The 23,736-nt window shown below is 43.8% G+C and overlaps 1 protein-coding gene across 4 annotated transcripts in view; it reads left to right on the top strand.

Annotated features, from left to right (window-relative positions):
• LOC138983521 (glutamate-rich protein 6-like) overlaps positions 1–17,636 on the top strand; it is a 32,484-nt gene extending 14,848 nt beyond the window's left edge. For 2 of the 4 annotated variants that reach the window (XM_070356780.1, XM_070356779.1), the window contains 9 exons: positions 498–565; positions 987–1,103; positions 5,040–5,120; positions 7,662–7,819; positions 7,973–8,058; positions 8,788–8,940; positions 9,441–9,669; positions 11,028–11,107; positions 11,507–17,636. In XM_070356780.1, the coding sequence (XP_070212881.1) occupies positions 498–565; positions 987–1,103; positions 5,040–5,120; positions 7,662–7,819; positions 7,973–8,058; positions 8,788–8,940; positions 9,441–9,669; positions 11,028–11,107; positions 11,507–11,714 (1,180 nt within the window). In that variant the 3' untranslated portion in view covers positions 11,715–17,636. The remainder of the gene's footprint in view (positions 1–497; positions 566–986; positions 1,104–5,039; positions 5,121–7,661; positions 7,820–7,972; positions 8,059–8,787; positions 8,941–9,440; positions 9,670–11,027; positions 11,108–11,506) is intronic. The other 2 variants (XM_070356781.1, XM_070356782.1) reach the window with 2 other exon arrangements.
• Positions 17,637–23,736: the final 6,100 nt, after the last annotated feature.

Genomic DNA, 23,736 nt, shown 5'->3' with positions numbered 1-23,736 from the left:
ACACACACACATACACACACACACACACACACACACACACACACATACACATACACACATACACACACACACACACACGCAGAGGTATGCCTGCTCGTAGGCATGCATGCACGAACACACACACACACACACATACACACACACACACACACACACACACACACACACACACACACACACACACACGCAGAGGTATGCCTGCTCGTAGGCATGCATGCACGAACACACACACACACACACACACACACACACACACACACACACACACACACACACACACACACACACATATTCCACATTATCCCACGTTTCCTCTTCTTCCTACTCTCTTTTTTGCTCTTCCTGCTATTCTTGTTGTTTGTTGTTGTTGCGAATCAGCCATGAACAAATTGAAAAGCAGTTAAACTTTTGTATAGGCATATAACTGTTTTCACAAGGTGGAGTAGGCCTTTAAGATGAAGACCGAACATAACATACACTACTGTATTCTTGTTCAGAATGCGGCAGCGAGAGATGGTCAGAAGACAGCAGGAAGCCATTGGAACCCAGGCCAACTTTTATTCATGTGAGTTAACTGGGTGGATGTTCTGTACCTTACAAGTTCACACTTTTTTCTTTTCATGCGGCACGACAGCTGTGGCTTTGTTCATGGTTAGGCTGACAGTGGTGACTTAGTGTGTTTGTTTGTCTGTCAGTTTGTGTGTCTGTGTGGTTGATTGTTTGCTTGTTGACTAGTTTGGTCATGAGTTGACTCAAGCGTGTGAATGAAGGCTTGTGTTGATGAAGACACAACATGGGAAGAGCAAGCGTGCTTATTGAGGCAGACACGTTTCTTTGCCTGCTTTTTCACTTTCTTTTTCTCTTCGTTTTCATTTTGATAATTTTTCTTCACTCCTTCCAACTTCAAGTTCTCATTTTAACTGTCAGTTTTTCTGTAATATGACGAATAATAGAATGTTGCTATGGTAACCTTCCATCTGTGGCAGCGGGGGGCAGTAGTGGAGCCCCAGCATCGGGTGCTCAAAGTCGGCCCGCCCAAATGTCCCTCAAACCCGCCACCCTGGGTGGGGGTGGGGGCGGGGGTGGCATGTTTAAAGACATGGGTATGTAGGTGGCTGTTGGCGTGTGTGCGTGTACGTTCCCTGCTTGGATGCAGGGTTTTACTGCACCAGTCACTAACCCGGTGTGTAATCTCACCAATTTCTGCCTGTGTGTCTGTGTTACGTGTGGAGTTCTTACTGCACATGTGTGTGTAGTGATTTTTGATGTCTATGAACTGTGGAACCCCCCTTTTAAGATCTCCAAAACTGTGGAAAAGTCATGACTTACGAACGAGGAAGTCTTAAAATGGGGGTAAATTTACCAAGGTTATGAACAGAAAATCTGAGAAATCAGGGTCTTTACAAGATAGGGGGGTCTCAATGGGCGTTCCACTGTAGTGATTTTTGTTGTATCTTGATGTTTCACTCTGTATGTGACAAGAGAACCTGCTGTCAATTACTATTGTTTTAGCTATAAGAAACATCCCAAACAGATAAGACCCCAGACATTCCAAAATCAAGAATTAAAAAAACCCAAGAAAGTTAAGTTACTTACATGAACATTTAAATAGCGTTGAGCTTTTCTCAGAGGTTATGGAAGCTATAGAGTTTTGAAACTTCACACGCTCCTGAGGTCAATGACCCTCCAGACATGGGACAAGTCAGTTTTAACCTCTTCAAAATTCAAGGTCACTTCAACTTTCACTTTGGTGTTGAGTTATTCAGGTCAAAACATTATAAATTGTCGTTTTCCTTCACGTTTTTGAAGCTGGAGCACCAGTGTATGATGACAGCTAGCCTTCATGCTCTTCATTTGTTTGGCAAGTTTGGACAAAACCACTTCCTTTCAGTTGGGCCTTTTATGGAAACTGTCTTGCCACTGCATTTGCTTTTCTAGTTATGAGTCGAGGTTGAAACACTTATGGTTCTGAAGTGTTGTTTTGCTGGCTCTGTACATTATGTAGTCTTGTGTTTGTCGTGTGTAAATCAACTATATATGTGCACTGTATGTATATTTTGTGCACTTGAAGTTTGAGTATTGTACATTATTCTGAAGGTTCTGTGTCAATATGGCATATTGTACCGTAGCGACTGCACTTTAACCTCTGCACTCTAACCTTTGCAATGTCAGACCTACATGTTTATCAATAGCGATGTATATCACCATACAGTGACTTAAACTTAGCTGTCCTCAGTGTTCTGATTGCCTAATGCACTATGGAAATGTTCACACAAAACACATGTACTCAGGGTTTGTCTGCGCGCTGATTCCAGATGTACATGTATTTCAGCACATGTACAAAATAAACTCCAGAGTTTTGAAAACTGAATGCTTCACTGTGAAGGACAGTAAACAATGACAGAGTGCACTGGGAACATTTAGGATACAACTGACATACTAATTGTACAGACTGTTGCCCAGATGTATCATTCATTCCAAACAAACTAGCACTAGCAATATGATCCATCTGACAGGGCGGGGATATAGCTCAGTTGGTAGCGCGCTGGATTTGTATTCGGTTGGCCGCTGTCAGCGTGAGTTCGATCCCAGGTTCGGCGGAAATTTATTTCACAGAGTCAACTTTGTGTGCAGACTCTCTTCGGTGTCCGAACCTCCCCCCGTGTACACTACATTGGGTGTGCACGTTAAAGATCCCACGATTGACAAAAGGGTCTTTCCTGGCAAAATTGCTTAGGCACAGTTAATAATTGTCTACCTATACCCGTGTGACTTGGAATAATAGGCCGTGAAAGGTAAATATGCGCCGAAATGGCTGCAATCTACTGGCCGTATAAAATTTCATCTCACACGGCATCACTGCAGAGCGCCTAGAACTGTACCCACGGAATATGCGCGATATAAAACTCAGTGATTGATTGATTGATTGACAGATAGGTTGACAGAAAGACAGACATGGCGTTTTTAATGATACACCAGTGAAACTCATGAAAAGTCCTAGAACTTCTGTATCAAACAGCTACACAGAAGGTCATACTTTGAGACTAGATAAAGCAAGCAGTAAGGACACATTAGGAAATAATTTGTAATAATGAGGATATTTATATGGCGCAAATCCTAAAACAGTTCTAAGCACCTCACAAAAGCATACATAAATCAATTATTCTGTACACAATTTCAAATCAAATAATTATACACATCAAGGATACAAATAAATTAGATAAGTTCAAAGGCATATTACATTTTGCTTCTGAGTTGTTGCTGTTGTAATGCTTTTTATTGTAATGGGAAACTAATGAAAACATATAACACGAGTTTGAAACAATTCCTGGTATGTGTGTATAGTGTTTGATGTTCAAGAGCATAAGCAATTTTTCTTTAATATGTTTTACATGTACAAACAGTGCCATATCGGTATCCCTGCTTGAATCTGTCTGTGGAAGTGAGTGCTTGTTGTTTTTTCCAGTTATTGATATTGTTTGCCATTTTCTTGCAGTTGTTTGTTCAAAACAATTAAATGTTAATGGGTTTTTGTCTGATAAATATGTGAACCATTGTTTTTTTATATTCTTCCCCCTGATTGAATTGTTGGTTCCGGCTTCGATACTGCTATCCTTATTTGCAAGTTAAAGTTACTGTTGTTTAGATTGAAGGTTGACAGGTATTTTGTGTTGCTTGTTCACTTTGAATCCCTTGCTTGAATTGTTTGCTTTTCTTTCCCCGCTGCAATGCACGAATCAGGGAAACTTGCTGGTAGGTGTTTTTCTTTAAGACCACAACAAAATGACAGTGTATCGAAGTACGTACCTCCAGAAATCTAAAAAAAAAAGGTCAGATCTGAAAAGGAAGGGAGTCTTTAAATGTAGGGGAATGTACATACCTTATTAGGCCTAAAAAAAAAATAGGTGTGGTTACGGTAACCCGACCTACCCTATTTTTTGGGGCTGACCCTATAACTTTTTATTACATTTGTCACAAAAATACAAAAAAACCCAAGTAAACGAGTGCAGAAAACGCAATGAAAGCGAAAGCGCCCGAGTCGCACACTTATTTCCCTGTCAAGTAGGTTTAATTTGTACACATTAGAAAAAAAAGTTTAAAAAAAAAAAGTGATTGCCTACCTTCCTACCCTATTTTTTTTGGCTATGTTACCGTAACCACACCTATTATTTTTGGGGGCCTTAACAGAAATTAAAGTCCTGGAAAAATGGGGCCTTGAAATGGGGTGTCTTAATATGAGGAGGGGGAGGGGGGTGTGTCCATTGTATTCAATTTCTAGTCTTTGAGCATTGATGATCTCCAAATAAATGTAATGTGATAGTTAGGCCAAAAAAAAATAGGTGTGGTTACGGTAACATAGCCAAAAAATAGGGTAGGAAGGTAGGCAATCACTTTTTTTTTATTTTTTTTTTACTTTTTTTTCTAATGTGTACAAATTAAACCTACTTGACAGGGAAATAAGTGTGCGACTCGGGCGATTTCGCTTTCATTGCGTTTTCTGCACTCGTTTTTTTTGTTTTTGTTTTTTGTTTTTTGACAAATGTAATAAAAAGTTATAGGGTCGGCCCCTAAAAATAGGGTAGGTCGGGTTACCGTAACCACACCTATTTTTTTTTTAGGCCTTAACAGATTTGATCATTGATATTTTTTTTATTTTTTTTAATTATTTATATATAAACATGCACACATACATACAATAAAACTACATGTACCACTAACAAATAATCATGTAATTCATTTGGCTGTTGGGTGTTTTTTTCTCCAACAAAATGTTGGCGTATTCATATTCATAAGAAAGGACACCTTGCTACAAAGGACAGTGGCAAGGCTCCCCAAGAGCGTCCTTTGCTCGCAGGTTTTACTGTACACGCTTATACATTTTCAAGTGGTGATCATCATGATCAAAAAGATATTAGCTTGCTTAAAAAAACCGCACAGAACCAAAGGAAACATTTATGAAGTATTTTGTTACATCCCTCACATTGATGTATTAACTTGAGGTGGAATGAAGTGATGAAGTAGTCATTTGCTCCACACAGCCACGTTAGCTGGACTACGCAGCGGTCAAGCCACTCAAGGACCCATGCCACATGGGCAGAGCATTCTGGCAGGACAAGAAGGTTTGCAGAGTGGTCTCCCATGTATTTCATATATCCTGGAAGAGGATTGTTCCACCTGTATCGAACGAAGAACTTGTATGAAGGAAAATTGTATGACGTGTATTTGTAAAGTGTGTAACAGCCCTGGTTTGTGTGTCCATGCATCCGTCTCCCCCAAGACGCTAAATGGATGTCTTTACTTGTTGTCATTATGTATTCCTTATCTGTGTTATGTACACTTCCCGCTGTGTTGTTCTTGGTGATGCAGTTACATGTATTTAATTTAATTTTATGTGCAGTTGTTTTGGATGGGCTATATAGCTACGATAGTTATCTCTCTGAGAAAGAATGCTCGTTCATTATCCTCATATTTTAATTCATTTACCAACAAATAAATGGTATTGTCTCAAAACAAGAAATAATTCATTGCATTGAATTAAAGTTTTTAAAAAAAATTAAGAGTTTTCTGAATTATAAAAAAGAAGCTAAAACTTGTACAGATATTCTGGTGGTTCAACATGGCAACATGATAGCCTGCATCTTTGTGCCAAGACTATTCTATCTGGTGGTTCAACATGGCAACATGATAGCCTGCATCTTTGTGCCAAGACTATTCTATCTGGTGGTTCAACATGGCAACATGATAGCCTGCATCTTTGTGCCAAGACTATTCTATCTGGTGGTTCAACATGGCAACATGATAGCCTGCATCTTTGTGCCAAGACTATTCTATCTGGGTGCTGGTTGAGATGATCTGCTTATGCCATTGTGGTTGCTGTTGTTGTTAATTGCTGGTGGTGTAGTTATGGCTGTTAGTGTTGCTGGATGTGGTATAATTGCCCTCTCTAGTTTAACCCCCCCCCCCCACCACAATCCCCCCCCCCCACCACAATCCCCCACCCCACTTCACCACCTGCTTTCCTTCTCCTGTCTCCATCAGCTTCATGGCTTCATTCCCCCAATCTCCACCCTGCTCAACACCACCCCACCACCCTTTGCCCACCCCCCTTCCTCTTTCTGTCGTCCGTAGTGAATGACGTGAATGACGTGTGACTAATGATCAGCTTTTGTCATGGTCATGTGTGAAAATCATGCAATGTCTCTGTGTGTGTGTGTGTGTGTGTGTGTGTGTGTGTGTGTGCTCGTGTGTGTGTGTGTGTGCGTGTGTGTGTGTGTGTGTGTGCGCGTGCGTGCGTGCGTGCGTGAGCATGTATGTGTGTGTGTGTGTGTGTGTGTGTGTGTGTGCGTGCGTGCGTGCGTGTGTGCATGCATGCGTGCGTGTGTGTGTGTGTGTGCGCACGTGCGTGCGTGAGCATGTATGTGTGTGTGTGTGTGTGTGTGTGTGTGTGAGCATGTGTGTGTGTGTGTGTGTGTGTGTGTGAGCATGTGTGTGTGTGTGTGTGTGTGTGTGTGTGTGTGTGTGTGTGTGTGTGTGTGTGTGTGAGTGAGTGCCTCCCTTGGATATATTGTGATTGTGCTATTGTATGATGAAGAAAATGTACATTGTATTGCTGTCAGTTTTCTGATGGTTTGTGTGGGTTTGGTTTGTGTGTTGGGGAGGGAGGGAGGGTGGGGGTAGTGGTGCAAAGAAATTATTGAAAAGAAGTATTGTGGCTTTCACTTTGATAACTTATACGAGTGTTGTTGCATGTCATGTCATGGTGTGCCGCGTTATTGACCAGTTATTCTGCACATGCTCGGTATAACTTGACTCACATCATTTGAGCTTCCAGTGTTTATTAAACTCAGGTTTGTTTAGGGTTCATTAAAACAGATGTGAAGTCTGTCTTAGGCATGCAGTGTACAAGTGATAAGTCTCTTTTTGTGAGTGCAGATCTGTTTTCCTTTTTAAAAAGATGTAGAGTATGTCTTTTATGTAAGGCCATGTGGTTAAGATTCTTAAATTTAAGGGTTTGATTGTATAATCTGTCAACAGATTTCAACTTTTTGTTAGTGCATGATCTTGAATGAGACACAAGAACCAATAGCGTGCTCCGGGCTGTGAAAGTCAGTACGTTTTAAAATGAATCAGTGTTGTTGTGGTTTTTTTCTACATCATAAATGTATACCAAAATCTGCCTGTGACTTTGATGAAACCTAACCTAATGAAAGCAGTTTAGACTGTGTTTGTTGACGTCTGAGAGAACCCAGAAAAGACAACCTTTCAGTTTTTCTGATGGATATATGTAGCTCACCATGATGCCATCTGAGAGAACCCAGAAAAGACTACCTTTGAGTTTTTCTGATGGATATATGTAGTTTACAATGATGCCATCTGAGAAGCAAAGGGAAGTAAGCTCTCTAATTTGCATATGACATGTTTCTTTGTTTCTGAAATCTGAAAGTAGCGCTCTGTCAGTCTGGAGTACTTCGTATGTTTTTATGTTTTGTTTGTTTTCATATCTTTGGTTGTTTAAGAGCAGACGAACCAAACTTTTCCATCCATTGTTTAATTGTATGGACAATAAATTATCTTATTTCTTATGTCTTATGCCTCATTTGTTTGAGATTCTTTCAACCATGATGTGATAAGTAATATCGATTGCTGGTCTCACCGCACAGCTCGTCAGATGAAGACCATCAACTACCAGCTTTCATCGCAGCGGTGCCTGGAGGAGGGATGGACAATACGCCCCCCCTCCCCCCTGGGGATGGAGGATGCTGACATGGAGGTGTTCGTGCCGGAGCCCCTCCACCCCGCCATGATCGCCACGGGAAATGTAAGGCGCTGATGTGTTCTTCTTGTGAGCTTGGGGAGAGGGAATGTGGTGTTGGTGGCACAAATGGTAAAATAAGGGGGTGGGGAGGAGCAAGAGCCACAATGCTAACAGTGCTAATGTTTGTCAATGTGCTAACAGCGCTGTATGTTTCAGGTACGCGACAGACCGCTGGTAGAGAAGTACTACCCCAAGGGAAACAAATTCCTCACCATGTTTCCTGACGGCACTGGCAATGTTTTGTATCCTTGTCCAATGCAACAGCTCTCGGCTTGTGCTTGTGTGTGTGTGTGTTGGCAATATGAAGCCTCGTCTTTATTTTGCCTTGTACTATTTTAAGCAAATTATTTTTTTTAAGATTTATACTTTTCTTCGATTTGAGACCCTGCCCTCCCCCATCCACCAATTTTTTTGTTTGTTTGTTTGCTTAACGCCCAGCCGACCACGAAGGGCCATATCAGGGCGGTGCTGCTTTGACATTTTACGTGTGCCACACACAAGACAGAAGTCGCAGCACAGGCTTCATGTCTCACCCAGTCACATTATTTTGACACCGGACCAACCAGTCCTAGCACTAACCCCATAATGCCAGACGCCAGGCGGAGCAGCCACTAGATTGCCAATTTTAAAGTCTTAGGTATGACCCGGCCGGGGTTCGAACCCACGACCTCCCGATCACGGGGCGGACGCCTTACCACTAGGCCAACCGTGCCGGTCCATCCACCAATACCCCTACCTCAAGTTTCTGGTATGTTGGTACACAGCACACCCATGAGATGTGAACTGTTTGTAAGAGAGTCTGGCTGCTGTTGCCACCAGGTATGCTCTTGCAAAACTTTGGGTTCACTTAGCAGATTTTACAGGGCTATTTATTTAGCCAAAACTCACTCTTGTATGACTTTGTATTATATAAAAATTGCTTCGCGGCACTTGGTTACATGAAAATGGTTATTTCCTTGACCCGAGGACAGCTACCCGTCGGGCCGGCTGGCGGTGATGGTGACCAGCGTGACGCTGGGTCAGTACACCTACATCGTGCTGGACGACACGCCCGACGCTCACATCCTCGCCATGTTCGATCCCCATGGTTACGGCACCGTCTACTTCCTCAATGGCAATGTCAAGTGAGTTCAGCTTTAGTGATACACAGTGGAACCCCCTTTTAAAAACTCTATAAATCTGAAAAAAACCGCGCGGGTCTTAAAAAGGAGGGGCCTTAAAAATAGGTATACATGCATTTACATATATGAACAGAAATTTTGAATAATCAACAAAGGTCTTGGACGTCACATGGCTCAAAGATGAAAAATCCAGTGTTCAATCGATACATAGTCATTTATTTTGACCCTTCTTTCTGAGGTAGTCGCCGAGTCTGAAATCTGTTGTGCTTTGATGACATAAAACACACCCCCAAGGACCCTACTATTTCTTTGATTTTTATGGAACATTATCGCTTTCAATTTCAATAACTTTTTGACTTGTGAAACAGACTGTTGCTGTGTTCTGATAATATGAGGCTTTCCACAAGCCTTGCTGTGAATCCATGGAAACTGCATTTTTTGCATGACATTGAACTTTTGACCTTAACCTTTTGACCTTGACCTTGTTTACCTTTTGCCTGCAGGCTGTACTACGACCAGTACATGGGGATAGAGCTGGACATGTTCGGGGCCAGGAAGCGGCGGTGGCAGTGGAAGGACCAGGAGACTCACGTACACGCGCCCCCCTTCCAGCCCATCTGCCTGCGACTCAACCACCACGGCAGCGTGCGCGTCATGGCACAGGAGGCAGTAGCCTTGACTTTCATGGCCAGCAAGCGCAGCGTCAGGTTCAGTGTGGGCGCCAGGCTCAAGGTCAGCGTTACGTCTACATTGTATATTGAAATGTTCCACTTTTGAACACCCTTTCGACGGGCGCCGTGGCGGGGTGGTAAGACGTCGGCCTCTTAATCAGAAGGTCGAGGGTTCGAATCCCGGTCGCTGGCCGCCTGGTGGGTTAAGTGTGGAGATTTTTCCGATCTCCCAGGTCAACTTATGTGCAGACCTGCTAGTGGCTTATCCCCCTTCGTGTGTACACGCAAGCGCAAGACCAAGTGCGCACGGAAAAGATCCTGTAATCCATGTCAGAGTTCGGTGGGTTATAGAAACAAGAAAATACCCAGCATGCTTCCTCCGAAAGCGGCGTATGGCTGCCTAAATGGCGGGGTAAAAACGGTCATACACGTACAAATCCACTCGTGCAAAAACCCGAGTGTACGTGGGAGTCTAAGCCCATGAACGAAGAAGAAGAAAAGAAGAACACCCTTTCTGTAACCAGTTTTTGAACTCTTTGTGGCATAATATATAATTCTACTTGCAAAAGTAGCACACATGGTAAACACTTAACATTTGCTAGTATGTCACACAGTGTTCACAAGTGGTTACAGGAAGGGTGTTCACAAGTGGAACACTTCAGTTTAGATGTATCTTCATCTACCTTGCTAAACACAAGAAAATTATGTTTTCACTTTTCATTGCTGGGCTAGTGTCTGCCTGTGGCAAAGTACTGTATCAAATTTAAAATGTTTCGGTAACTATGGCTGTGAAGCATGTTCTCTGTCACTGTTCCTTCACCTGAGTTTTCTTCCCTTTTGTTGATGATGTTTGAGTCGCAGTGTCTCGCCCACCTTCTGGAGTTCCTTTTTTGTGTCACAAGTACTTCTCTCCCCATCAATGTAACTTTTTGTTTTCACATATGTGTCATACAGTAAAACCTGTCTCTAAAGGACACCCTTGGGGTATGGTAATGGTGTCCCTATTAGACAGGTGTCCTTTCTTCACAGGTGGAGGGGCCGGGCCAATATTTTACAAAGAGCACGTAAAATGTACAAGACACTTTTTGTCAATCCTGGAGTATGTATTTATTTTTCAACACAAAACACAAGGTAAAAACTTAAATAAAATTACTTAAATAAAATAAACTTAAATTTTCATGTACGTAGTGTCCGTTTGTGACAGTGTTTACACTTCCTACGGTCGGAAAAATTGTGTCCGCATCTGTAAGTGGCAGGTGTCCGTCCGTTAAAGGTTAGTTATTGTTGAAATCGTGTTCGTTCCATGATAAACTGTCCGTATGTAGCAGGTGGCCGTTACAACAAGGGTCCACTAGACTCAGGTTTTACTGTACCTGCATGTTCACTGTTCACATTGTCTGTTCACTGTTCCTTCACCAGCTGGTAGCACCACAGAATATACCGCGCAAAGAAATCGATGAACACCAGCTCATCATTGACGAACGGAAAGCACAAGTAGAGTAAGTATTGTCACAAGTAGTGTGAAAAAGGAGTAGTTAAAGGCAATAAAAAAAAAATCAAGTTTCATAGTTGACACGACTGATTTTTTTGTTCTTGTTATCTTTTTGGCACTTTAATTTACAAAAGCTACACCATTCCCAATATTGTAAGTCTTTCCAAAATCTTTTTGCACAAATCAGTCATTATTGCCAAAAAATGCTGCTGTCTGCAATGAAAATTAGCGGTGCAACAGACGCGTATGAAACATGATTGAATCATTGATGTTCAAATGCTGTGTGGAGTACGCTCATTTTTTTAAAAAATACACCAAGGTTTGCTTGAGAATACTCCAAGTGCAAAATAGGGGTCCCCAGGTCTGTGTGTGAGTGTGTGTCATTCTTGATGCTGCGTGTGTGCAGGAACATTCTGAGCAAGGTGTCGGCGCTGCTCAAGTTCCCCAAATCACCCAAGGTGGATAAGATTCTGCCCCCGCTGCACGTCACGTCCAAAATGATGAAAGCTGAGAAAATGCGCAAAGAACTGTCAGCGTCTGTGCGGGGCAGCACCGAGGTGACCAAGCCAAGTAAAGGCAAGACCGCCTCTTTCCCCCCCGTGTCCGTCAACTGAGGAATGTCTCCTACATGTCTGGGTGGTCGAGTGGTAACGCACTTGCGCTCGGAAGCGAGAGGTTGCGTGTTCAGGCCTGGGTCAGGCCGCAATTTTATCCCCCCTTTCCTATCCTAGGTGGTGGGTTCAAGTGCTAGTCTTTCGGATGAGACGAAAAACCGAGGTCCCGTGTACACTACATTGGGGTGTGCACGTTAAAGATCCCACGATTGACAAAAGGGTCTTTCCTGGCAAAATTGTATAGACATATATAAAAATGTCCACCAAATACCCGTGTGACTTGGAATAATAGGCCGTGAAAAGTATATACTCGCCTAACACGCTTGAGATTTACTGGCCGATGTGAATGCGTGATATATTGTGTAAAAAATTCCATCTCACACGGCATATTGTAAACGCCATGAGCCTCCCCTCTGGGAGGGTATGTGCGTAGAAATATTCACTAATAAAATAAATAACATTTGCTTAGACCTTCGCAGGGAAAATTGTATCTTCATCTTCATTCGTTAGGCGGCCACACACGTCTTATCGATCATTGTGCCGCGTTGGGGGTTTGACATCAAAATAACGGGTAATAGAAAGAGAAAAACCTATAGATAGTTGAGGTTAAAAGTGGATAGAAAAAAACACACTACAGTGTATTATGCACCTAAGTGTCTCTGGGTTTTATCAGCAGGATACTTCTTTTCACTTTTTTGCGTAGAGGCAAGCTGATCTCGATCAGCTCTAGTGCATACCTGAGCCCAAAAATACATTTTGAAAATAAAAAAAGAGTAAATATTAATAAATGAATAAATGAATAAACCTGCCAACTATATCTTACTATTGTGGGGAACTAACTTTCTTTTCTTTGAGATATAATTTAAACCTGTCAAAAGGATACAAATTGTTCTACATACGGCTCTAGTCTACCGCAAAAAGATCATGGAGTTTTTGTTGTAATTTTTGCCACAAGAAGTGTCTTACATTATTTACAATTTGAATTTCGGAATTGCTTTTGATTAGCGCTAGGGGAGGAGGGGGATCCATCTAGTGCTTGATTTTATTTCATTTTACAGTTGCAACTTGTGTGTTTCTTGCCAGTTGGTATTTCACAAAAATCATAAGCAAGTGCGGCAGGGCGGGGATGTAGCTCAGTCGGTAGCGCGCTGGATTTGTATCCAGTTGGCCGCTGTCAGCGTGAGTTCGTCCCCACGTTCGGCGAGAGATTTATTTCTCAGAGTCAACTTTGTGTGCAGACTCTCCTCGGTGTCCGAACACCCCCGTGTGTACACGCAAGCACAAGACCAAGTGCGCACGAAAAAATCCTGTAATCCATGTCAGAGTTCGGTGGGTTATAGAAACACGAAAATACCCAGCATGCTTCCTCCGAAAACGGCGTATGGCTGCCTAAATGGCGGGGTAAAAAACGGTCATACACGTAAAATTCCACTCGTGCAAAAAACACGAGTGTACGTGGGAGTTTCAGCCCACGAACGCAGAAGAAGAAGAAGATAGCAAGTGCGGCAAACCAAGGGCTCATGACAAGATAAAGGGAGTTAAGCGCCCTAAAACAAGAATATGTGAGAGTTATGCGGAACCTGGCACCTGAAGAATAACAAGCAATTTAAAATGAACAATTGATTTTCATCCTCGAAAAAGGATCATCATTAGATTTAATTTAGAAGTTTCAAAAACAAATATGTTCATTTGAATGCTTATTTTTCTTCCGACTGCTAGGAGATTGGTTCCGGGTAACCAGGGATCGCGCTAGCTTTTTAAAAAACGCGTAAGTCATACGCAACAAAACGAAAAAAACGCGTCACGGACCAATATTTTTGCGTACTACGAAAACACGTACAGACACAAACAAAACACGCACGAAAGACTTAAAGACACTCCTTACCTAAATACGGCGAGTTTTCCTGTCGAACTCCGCGCACGCCTGTCGAATAACACCCCTGCTGTCTCCAACCTTCGGGCCTTGCGAGTTTGTTTCCCGCTCTAATACGACTAGACACACTTTCCGCCTTTTGGAAGCGCGAGATGGGAGAGCAGCTAATGTCTGTTTCATTATCCGACAAGACATTATCTGGTAATACCCTCGTTACGTTCGTTTGCGATACTTCGATGCAAAAAGAAACGGACTTTAGTTTTGACGCGCAGATTTCATGTGTGTCGTCACTTCTCGAGCCCTATAGTCAGTTTCAGGATCGGGTGATTATTAAGTCAGAGCAAAAGCGCTGCGTGAAGACAAGAAAAAGTTACAATATTTTTGCGTATGGCTTACGCGGCGCGGCGAAAAAAACGCGTCAGCGACTTTTAAAATGCGTCAAATACGCAAAAATCGTGCGTAAACGCGATCCCTGGGTAACTCTTATTTACTATATTTTGAGCGCTTACTTCCCTTTGGTTAATGAGTTTGACATTTTCAGTGATCATCATTATGTTTGAATGATGTCTGATAGTGATGATTGGTTGTAAAATTATTGTGTCACTTTGTTGACTGTTTTTGAATGCCTCCAACTTTGCATTAGATACAAGGTTTGTATACCAAATGCATGAAAGGAATTGCTGAGACAACAGTATGTTCAGGACATTTTGATTGTTTCGTTGTTTGATACATGCATGTAGCTGTACCTGAAGTAGAAATTCTTACAGCGGATCAGTGCAGACTTGTTGAAAGGGATACATGCAATACATGCCATGCTTGATAAGGCCCCCCCAAAAAATAGTCTGTTTACGGTAACATAGGCCCCAAAAATAGGGTCGGTAGGTCGGGATTTTTTTTTCTTTTTTTTTCTCAAAAAACCCCATATTTTTAAGTTATTTTGCCAAAAAAACAAAGACTTTTTCTTCTTTCTTTTTTTTCTTCCCAAATGCCCAAAAAAAATCTAGGGTCGCGCGAAAAAATAGGGTCGGTCGGGATACCGTAAACAGACTATTTTTTTTGGGGGGGCCTAACTCAACTACCACTGAGTAATAGACGGACTCCAGAAATAACTCTGTTGGGTTTGTATAGGTTGTAAAAGAGTGAATACTCTTGCATTTAGTGAGGCAAGCTTTCTGCATGTGCTCCTTGTCCACATGTTTCAGACACACTCCTCGCTGGTGATTGGCCTTTAATTATTATTATTATTGTGATCATTTTTATGCGCCTAATCTAGATATAGCCCTAGGCGCTTACATATTAATTTCTGCCGTTTGAAATGGAATTTTTTTACAGACAGACAGACAAACAGACATTTTTTACACACAATATATAACGCATTCACATCGGCCAGTAAAGCTCAGTAGCCTATTAGGCGAGCATTCACCTTTCACGGCCTTTATTCCAAGTCAAACGGGTATTTGGTGGACATTTTTATCTATGCCTATACAATTTTGCCAGGAAAGACCCTTTTGTCAATCGTGGGATCTTTAACGTGCACACCCCAATGTAGTGTACACGAAGGGACCTCGGTTTTTCGTCTCATCCGAAAGACTAGCACTTGAACCCACCACCTAGGTTAGGAAAGGGGGGAGAAAATTGCGGCCTGACCCAGGGTCGAACACGCAACCTCTCGCTTCCGAGCGCAAGTGCGTTACCACTCGGCCACCCAGTCATGTGGGAAAGTTTGACTCAATAAAGCTAGAGTATTCACTCTTCCACAACCTATACATGACTGACCGAGTTATTTCCAAACATCGTCTATTCTGAATCGGGTGTGCGGTTTTTTTGGGTTTGTTTGTTGATGTTGTTTGTTATTTTTAAAGATATTTTACGCTTTAAGATCCATCCAAAAAATTGACTGTGATATTTTACGTGCAAATGCTGATTTTTACATTTAGTCAAGTTTTGACTAAATGTTTTAACATAGAGGGGAAATCGAGACGAGGGTCGTGGTGTATGTGTGTGTGGTGTGTCTGTGTGTGTGTGTGTGTGTGTGTAGAGCGATTCAGACCAAACTACTGGACCGATCTTTATGAAAATTTACATGAGAGTTCCTGGGTATGAAATCCCCAGACGTTTTTTTTTCTCATTTTTTTGGATAAATGTCTTTGATGACGTCATATCCGGCTTTTTGTAAAAGTTGAGGCGGCACTGTCATCACACCCTCATTTTTCAATCAAACTGATTGAAATTTATGTAAAGCAACCTTCGACGAAGGCCGGACTTTGGTATTGCATTTCAGCTTGGTGGCTTAAAAATTAATTAATGACTTTGGTCATTAAAAATCTGAAAATTGTAATTAAAATGGTTTTTTTTATAAAACGATCCAAATTTACGTTCATCTTATTCTTCATCATTTTCTGATTCCAAAAACATATAAATATGTTATATTTGGATTAAAAACAAGCTCTGAAAATTAAAAATATAAAAATTATGATTAAAATAAAATTTCCAAAATCGATTTAAAAACAATTTCATCTTATTCCTTGTTGGTTCGTGATTCCAAAAACATATAGATATATGTTTGGATTAAAAACACGCTCAGAAAGTTAAAACGAAGAGAGGTACAGAAAAGCAAGCTATGCAGCACAGCGAAACCACTACCGCGCTAAACAGGCTCATCAGTTTCACTGCGTTTTGAACGAGCGGCGGACTACGGTCATTGTGAAAAAATGCAGTGCGTTCAGTTTCATTCTGTGAGTTCCACAGCTAGACTAAATGTAGTAATTTCGCCTTACGCGACTTGTTTTTTTTTAGGATGTTTTGACAGTTTTATTTGCACATGAGAGGGTTGATTAATTGCAAGAGTTTTGTTAAATGTACATGATTAATTCTTTCTGTTCTGTTGAAATTTTTTTTGCTGATTCTTACTGTTTGAAAAAGAAAAAGCCTAAACTTGATTTTGAGAATTGCTGCACACACACACACACACTCGCAGGCACACACAAACACACACACATACATACACACACACACACACACACACACACAACCATTCATGCATACAAGCAAGCAAGCAGGCACACACACACACACATACCTAAAGTGTGGATGGTTACCTAAGAGGCGGCACTGGGTGTAGTGCCTTTCTAGTGCACTTGCACTACAACAGCACTGGGTGCAGTACTCGCTCCGGCATCGAAGAATTTTGCACTAAAAAATGCACAAAATTTGACCTATTTCGTCGCCTATAGAGGACGGAAAGAATGTCATTTTGAACATTGTTATGACATTCTTTCCGTCAAAAAAGTCAATTTAACGGTGTTAAATGAAGCGACCATCCACACAATTAGGTTCCCATCCAGAGTTTAGGTTGCCATCCACGTGTGGATGGTTGCCTTATGGTGATTTAGGCAACCAAACCTGTGGAAACACACACACACACACACACACACACACACACACACACACACACATTGTACATTTGTTCTACTTTGCTCAGGTGGGGAGAGAAGATAAAACCAAACCTTTACCTTAACCATGGGAAGAACATGAAGCCAAACCATGAAAACCTGTGACCAGCATGTTTGTCCATTCTGATTTTTTGACAGTGGAACCCCCCTTTTAAGACCCTGTTTTCATGACTTTCTGTCCATTACCCTCTGTAAATGTATAAGATTCCCTCCTTTTTAAGACTCGATTTTTTCAGATTTGTGGAGGTCTAAAGGGGGGTGGGGGGGGGGGGGGGGGTATTCCACTGTACTGGTGATGTAGACAAGACTCTGAATTGGTATTTTGGATCACGGTTTAGTGTGTTGAACTGCTGATGTTTCAATTGTGATATTTTGGACACTGGAAGGAAAGTTGTAGTGCCTTGATTTGTACATGTCCTTTCAAGTATACTTTGTAAGTTGATAGATAAATTACATGAAAGGAAAACAAACCTAAATACATAGTGCGGATGTTGCATTTAAAGTGCGTGTGTTATGTTCTTTCATGTATTTTCAAAGCACTGAAATATGGTGACTTCCTTTGAAAAACAAAATAATAAGAGTAAGCTCACCTTGTCATCCCAGCGAGTTTGATTTATTTGAGTGAGCATCGCAGTGTGTGTGTGTGTCACTGTGTGTGTGTGTGTGTGTGTGTGTGTGTGTGTGTGTGTGTGTGTGTGTGTGTCACTGTGTGTGTGTGTGTGTATGTGTGTGTGAATGTGTGTGTAATCTTGTGAAAGAAACATGCAAGTACCCCCCGCGGGTTAGGGGGAAGAATTTACCCGATGCTCCCCAGCATGTCGTAAGAGGCGACTAACGAATTCTGTTTCTCTTTTTACCCTTGTTAAGTGTTTCTTGTATAGAATATAGTCAATTTTTGTAAAGATTTTAGTCAAGCAGTATGTGAGAAATGTTAAGTCCTTTGTACTGGAAACTTGCATTCTCCCAGTAAGGTAATACATTGTACTACGTTGCAAGCCCCTGGAGCAAATTTTTGATTAGTGCTTTTGTGAACAAGAAACAATTGACAAGTGGCTCTATCCCATCTCCCATCCCATCTCCCCCCTTTCCCCGTCGCGATATAACCTTCGTGGTTGAAAACGATGTTAAACACCAAATAAAGAAAGAAAACATGCAAATCACCTTTGGACGCAAAGCCAGTTAAACAGGAGTGAGTTGATTTATTTGAGTGAGCATCTCGTTGTGTGTGTGTGTTCAAGGATTCAAACACTCAAATCACCTTTGGACGCAAAGCCAAATCAAATCAAATCAAATCAAATCAAATCAAATTTTATTTTACGAGGGTTGTGGCATAAGCAATATTAACAAGCTTCTTTTCAACCAGCCCTCGCCCAGAGAGGGACTACTCTAATCTTATATACATATAGCTATTCTGATGGACACGTGGGGGAATTCGGGGGATGGTCTCTTCAGATCATCAAAGCATAATGCTACGGAAGTCGGCCATTTTTGCCAATATTCAAAAGCATATTGGCAATAACAAAGACGCATGGTTCCGGTTTACCCATCTGTACCACACGATGTTTTAATCGACAACAGCATAGGCCTACACTGACAACTTGAAATTCTTCTCGGGAATGTTTTTCAGCTTTACAAATGTCGATAGCATACCCTTTTCTGCTAACTTCCCGATGAAACAGGACTAAACCAATTATTTTCTGTCCCTAAACACCACAAAATGCCAAAAGTCGAAAGATGTAGTACAAACAGGGGAGTAAAACGGAACAGCTGTGTGAGCTCGGTTGCCGACTGACACAAACTTTCGCATTCGGCTTTTCTTGATATGATATATGATATGATATGTTGACAGACTGGTACTTAGGTTGTTGAGCCTTTGTCTGATCTTTTGATCAGTTGCTATCCTAGCCTAACTTTGAGCTAGGTAACCTACACGATCTTTTGACCGTGGCCTATTCTATCAACTTTTTCTTGGCTGGTGGGAATTTGTAGTGAGAGGCATACTGACATTTGGGCTATACATATATATAGTCTTTCAGTGCATTGTCCAAGCGATTTTTGAAACTGTTCATTGTCGGCGCTTCTACCACATTCTTGTCCAAGGAGTTCCATGTGTCTATGATTCTGTTCGTGAAGAAAGATTGTCGGAGAGCTGTTCTGCATTGTTTCTTCTTGAGCTTGAACTGATGTCCCCGGGTATTACACAGGCTATTCAGCTCCAGTGGGTTCTTGCAATCGTAGTATCCATGCACGAATTTGTATGCTTCAATCATGTCTCCCCGGATACGCCTATAGCACATGCTTGGAACTTTCAAGACTCTCAAACGCTCTTCGTAACTCAAGGTCTTCAACCCTAGGATACACTTCGTGGGTCTTCTTAACACACTTTCAATCAGATCATGTTTTTATCTTTCTCGAGTCGGGGACTTGAGGTTCACGGAACCACATTGAGTGAATCTTAACACTTTCTACCCCATCAATGTTGACCAAGTTTATTTTTAGCCGAGACCAACTGTGCTGCAGCAAGTCATTCAGAATTGTAGTAACTGTGTACCAACACGCTGGAATGCAGGCGTTAGATCGACGTTACAGAAAGCGACTGAAGCTAACAATCTGAGCGGATATATCCGTACCTGGTCAGATAGAGCCATATGAGTGGGTACGGATATATCCGTACCTGGGAGACAATGAGTTAAAAGACTCGTCTTCTTTCAGTTCATGACGTCACTTCATTCGGGACTGGACCATGTGAAGTAACCTCATGTTTGGTTTCCAGAGTTGGGACCTACTTTGCAGGACCTTTCATAGAAACTCGTGACGGCCCTAACTCTGACATTTCAGTTTTCAGCCTTGCCTCCAATACTTTGAGCATCTGAGCTTTTTCTCGCTCTCTGCTCTTTTCCATGACCGAGTTGAGCGTGTAGAGAAACGGGTTGAGCGCAGAGTTGAGTGGCAGCACGAAGATGGCCATGGCCACGTTGACCTCACCAGGAATTGGAACCCCGCCAGACGCAAGCAGGCCCAGCAGACCGATGGGGAACCAGCACAGGAAGTCCGTGACAACGATCGTGAACAGTCGCCGTGCTATGCTGAGGTCTCGTGCCTTTCTGGAGCTGTCGGTTGTTTGCACGGAGTTCTTTTTCACGGACCAGTAGATGATAGCCTGTCCCGCAGCGATGAAGAGGAAGAGGACGAAGTTGAAGACGATGATGACGCCGAAAGCATAGCCCTGGCCTGGAAACGTCGTTCTGGTGACGGGCAGCGGGATGCAGATGCCGGTCTGGCTGTAAAACCGCCATGATGACGTCACAGGCAGGAGGGGGACTGCGGCAAGAAGTAGGCCAAGGGCCCAGGCCGCACCACAGGCGACCAACGCGGAGTGTTTCCCGAACCTGACCTTGGTGAAGGGGAAGCAGAGCACGATGACCCTGTCCAGCGTGATGAGGCAGATGGTGAGGGCCGACACCTCGCTGGACACCAGCGACAGGAACCCAGCCACCCGGCACGCGACGCTCCCCTTCCAGTCGTCATCCCGCCACAGGTAGGACCCAAAGTACACCTGGTCGGCCCCGCCCACCATCGCCAGGTACACGCCCATCAGCAGGTCCGCCACGCCCAGGTTGCTCACAAAGATGCTGAAACAGGTTAAGCTCCGCCCCCTCTCCGCTCGCAGCCTGAAGACGATGGTGAAGACGTTCCCTGTGACCGCCAGGCCGGCCAGAAGCCACAGGAAGACGCGGTACACGTGCGATCGCAGCAAGCTGTCACAGGACGAAATCTCGTCCTCCGGCGCGAAGCAGTACTCCACGTTGAACTTATCCGGTAGCGTGTCTTTACAGCACAGCTTGTAGTTGTCGGCGTAAACCGCCTCCAGTGACGACAAACTTTGGAAAACATCCCTGGGGAAGCTTGACAGAGGACAACCTCTTAGGTCTAGTGTTTTCAGAAAGTACATGGCTTTAAAGCCTTTGTCGTCAATGCCATGCACTTCGCTGAAGGATAGGTTCAAATGGTGAATGTTTGGAAAGCTTGAAAATATTTCAGCACTGAAGGTTTTTACAGACACGAAAGAGAGTTGGACGGACTGAAGCAGAGGTTGCCGCACGGAAGACTGGCCTCCTCCGCTCACTACATGGATGGGATTTGACGACAGCCGCAGAAAACGGAGGTTAGGGAGGCCAAGAAAGACGTCCATGTTGAGAAAAGCCATCTTATTTTCGCTGAGATCCAGATGACGCAGGTTCGGGAATGTCAAGTTGCTAATACGCTGAAGCGCACACTTGGACATCCTCAAAAACACAAGGTAAAGGAGAGAGTCAAAGTGTGCGGGCGTCATGTCAGAACCGGTAGCGTCAAGGTAGCGAATGCCAGGGTTGTCGGTGACGGGGAAAGCCTGCTGACAGACGAAGGCCAGGCCTTGACACCGACAGCCCGCAGGACACGTATGTCCACACAGCATCTCATCGTCCTGCTCCGGACACTGGGGCAGTCCGTCACACACGTGGTCAGGGTGAAGACACACTGTAGAACCCCGACAGCGATAGAGCCCTCTACACGTGTAGCTGTCGCATCCAGTCTCATCTTCCTTACCTGGGCAGTCGTTGACACCGTTACAGCGAACGTAGACAGGCACGCAGTCACTGACGTTCCCTCCACAGCGAAAATGAGTGTGTGGACACGGCTGGCTGGTTTCCAGTCTCACCTGTGTGAAGTAACCGTGACCATCCAGCGTGATAATGGAAGGAGATGGTTGGCTGATCTCAAAGGCAGGCAGGACGAAGTCCGACTGTTGAGCCTCCCAGACCGATGGCCTCACACACCCATCTTCGTCGCTGAGGTCTGCGCACTGAGCTATGCCGTCACACACCTCATCCCAATGCACGCACTGTTGGCTGCGGCATGCGCGGCGCGTGCAGGGAGCGTGACGACAGAAGATCTCGTCTGACCTGTCCAGGCAGTGGTGGCGGAAGTCACAAAGAAGGGAGAAATGGACCGTCCTCAAACCGTCGTCACACCGGAACAAGTCCATATCGCCGCCCGCGGGGGTCCGGCAAGACCCGGGGAAGTGCTTCACGCCGCATGCGCTGGCCGGGTCACATGACAGGAAGTCGTGCACCACGTGACCCTCTGAGCAAACAACAACGTCAGGTTTAGTGGACCAGGCGGCATCAGTCTCCCTCGACAAGTCCGCGAGGTGAACGACAGGGACGTTTGGACTGTCCTCTTCCTCGGGAGTGTACTCGCAGAGGAACTGATCAGTGACGTCAGAGTCACAGGGGCAGGTTTCAACCACAGGGCGCAGAGTGGCAGTAAAGGCAGCACACTCCGGTAATGTCCGCGCCTTGTACAATGACTCACGCGGCAAGTTGACGTAGTAGGCCACAGTGTCGTCATCAAAATGACGTATACTCCTGTAGAGAAGGAGGCTGGATGTCTCGTCCCAAGTCTTGAGACCCACGTAGATACTTGACCAGCGTCTGCCAAGGGAGAGAACCTCCTTCACGTTCTTCTCTTCCTGTTGGTTGTTGATGCTCACCAGGTGCCTGCCTCGTGACGCGCACACAGCGCGCGCCTTGTACCAGTTCAGAGGTCGTGACCAGGTCATGTAGACATAGCACCGCTCGTTACGTAGAATCCCTCCGCCACACTTTGCATCAGAGTAACTACACCCTTCCCCCTCGTCCTCTCCCTCTTCGCATTCTGTCTCCAGGTTGCAGCGCACGTGTTCTTGGAACGACGAGAAGGCGTGCGTTGAACAGTTGAAACGACCGTTGGGCAGTTTTTCTGGCTTGTTGTCGTTTTCGTGGATGGTATAAAGCATCTTCAGTTTTGTGCCTGGGAGATACGTACGACTAAAGTATGTCACCGTGACTGGGGAGTTGTACACTGCTGTGGGTGTTTTCTCGTGTCCGCACAGTTTAATCCTCTCTCGCTTCTCTCCAGTAGCCTCCTCCTGCGTTGACACAGAAAAGTATTCTTTTTCGCAGTCATTCACACCACTAAGACTTGTCTCTTCAAAACTCAACATGACCCATTTCTCTGTCTCTGCTGCTAGAGCCATTGAGATGTTGAGATCTCTGACGTAGGACACGCCGTCTGGAAGGACTGGTGGCATAACATAGCCTGAATTATTTGAGGTTTGATTCACTTGCAACGTGAGTGTAGCCCCCTGTGACTCCTCTTCTCTCTGGATCAATACGAATTTAAACGTCAGTGACGTCTGCGCCGGTTCTCTCAAGTACGACGATAGTTTTACGTACACCCTTTTTAATGACGTCACCAGTTGTTGCGGTGGTGCTTGATCTTCTCCACAGTAGTGCGTTTCACCGGAAACAGGATTGTTCTGCTCGTCGTCAACCTCTAGCCAAACTGAAGGACATGGGGCAGAGCGAAGGTCAATGTCATACAATGTTAAGTCTGTGTTCGTGGCCGTTTCCAGCAGGACGTCACAGAACCAAATACCTCGGGGCAACGTTCCGCCGAAAGACATCCTGACTTCTCCCCGTTCTGCTGTAATCTGAGGTTTGAGTTGGTTAATGTAGCAGTCGTACAAGTCGATGTTGAATTCTGGTAACGGCTGGCTAGTCTGGTTGTTTAGACTGGCAAGACTGTCTGAAGCAGCTGAGTTTAGGATTAACAAACACACGAAGATCGTTGTTGCCATGTTTCGTCAACTTGATTTTGGCGAGGTGTTTCGTGA

The sequence above is a fragment of the Littorina saxatilis genome, linkage group LG13 (genome assembly GCF_037325665.1).
Source record: "Littorina saxatilis isolate snail1 linkage group LG13, US_GU_Lsax_2.0, whole genome shotgun sequence".
NCBI lineage: Eukaryota > Metazoa > Mollusca > Gastropoda > Littorinimorpha > Littorinidae > Littorina > Littorina saxatilis.
The sequence above is the reverse complement of the archived record's forward strand: the minus strand, read 5'-3'. Positions and strand labels throughout refer to the sequence as shown.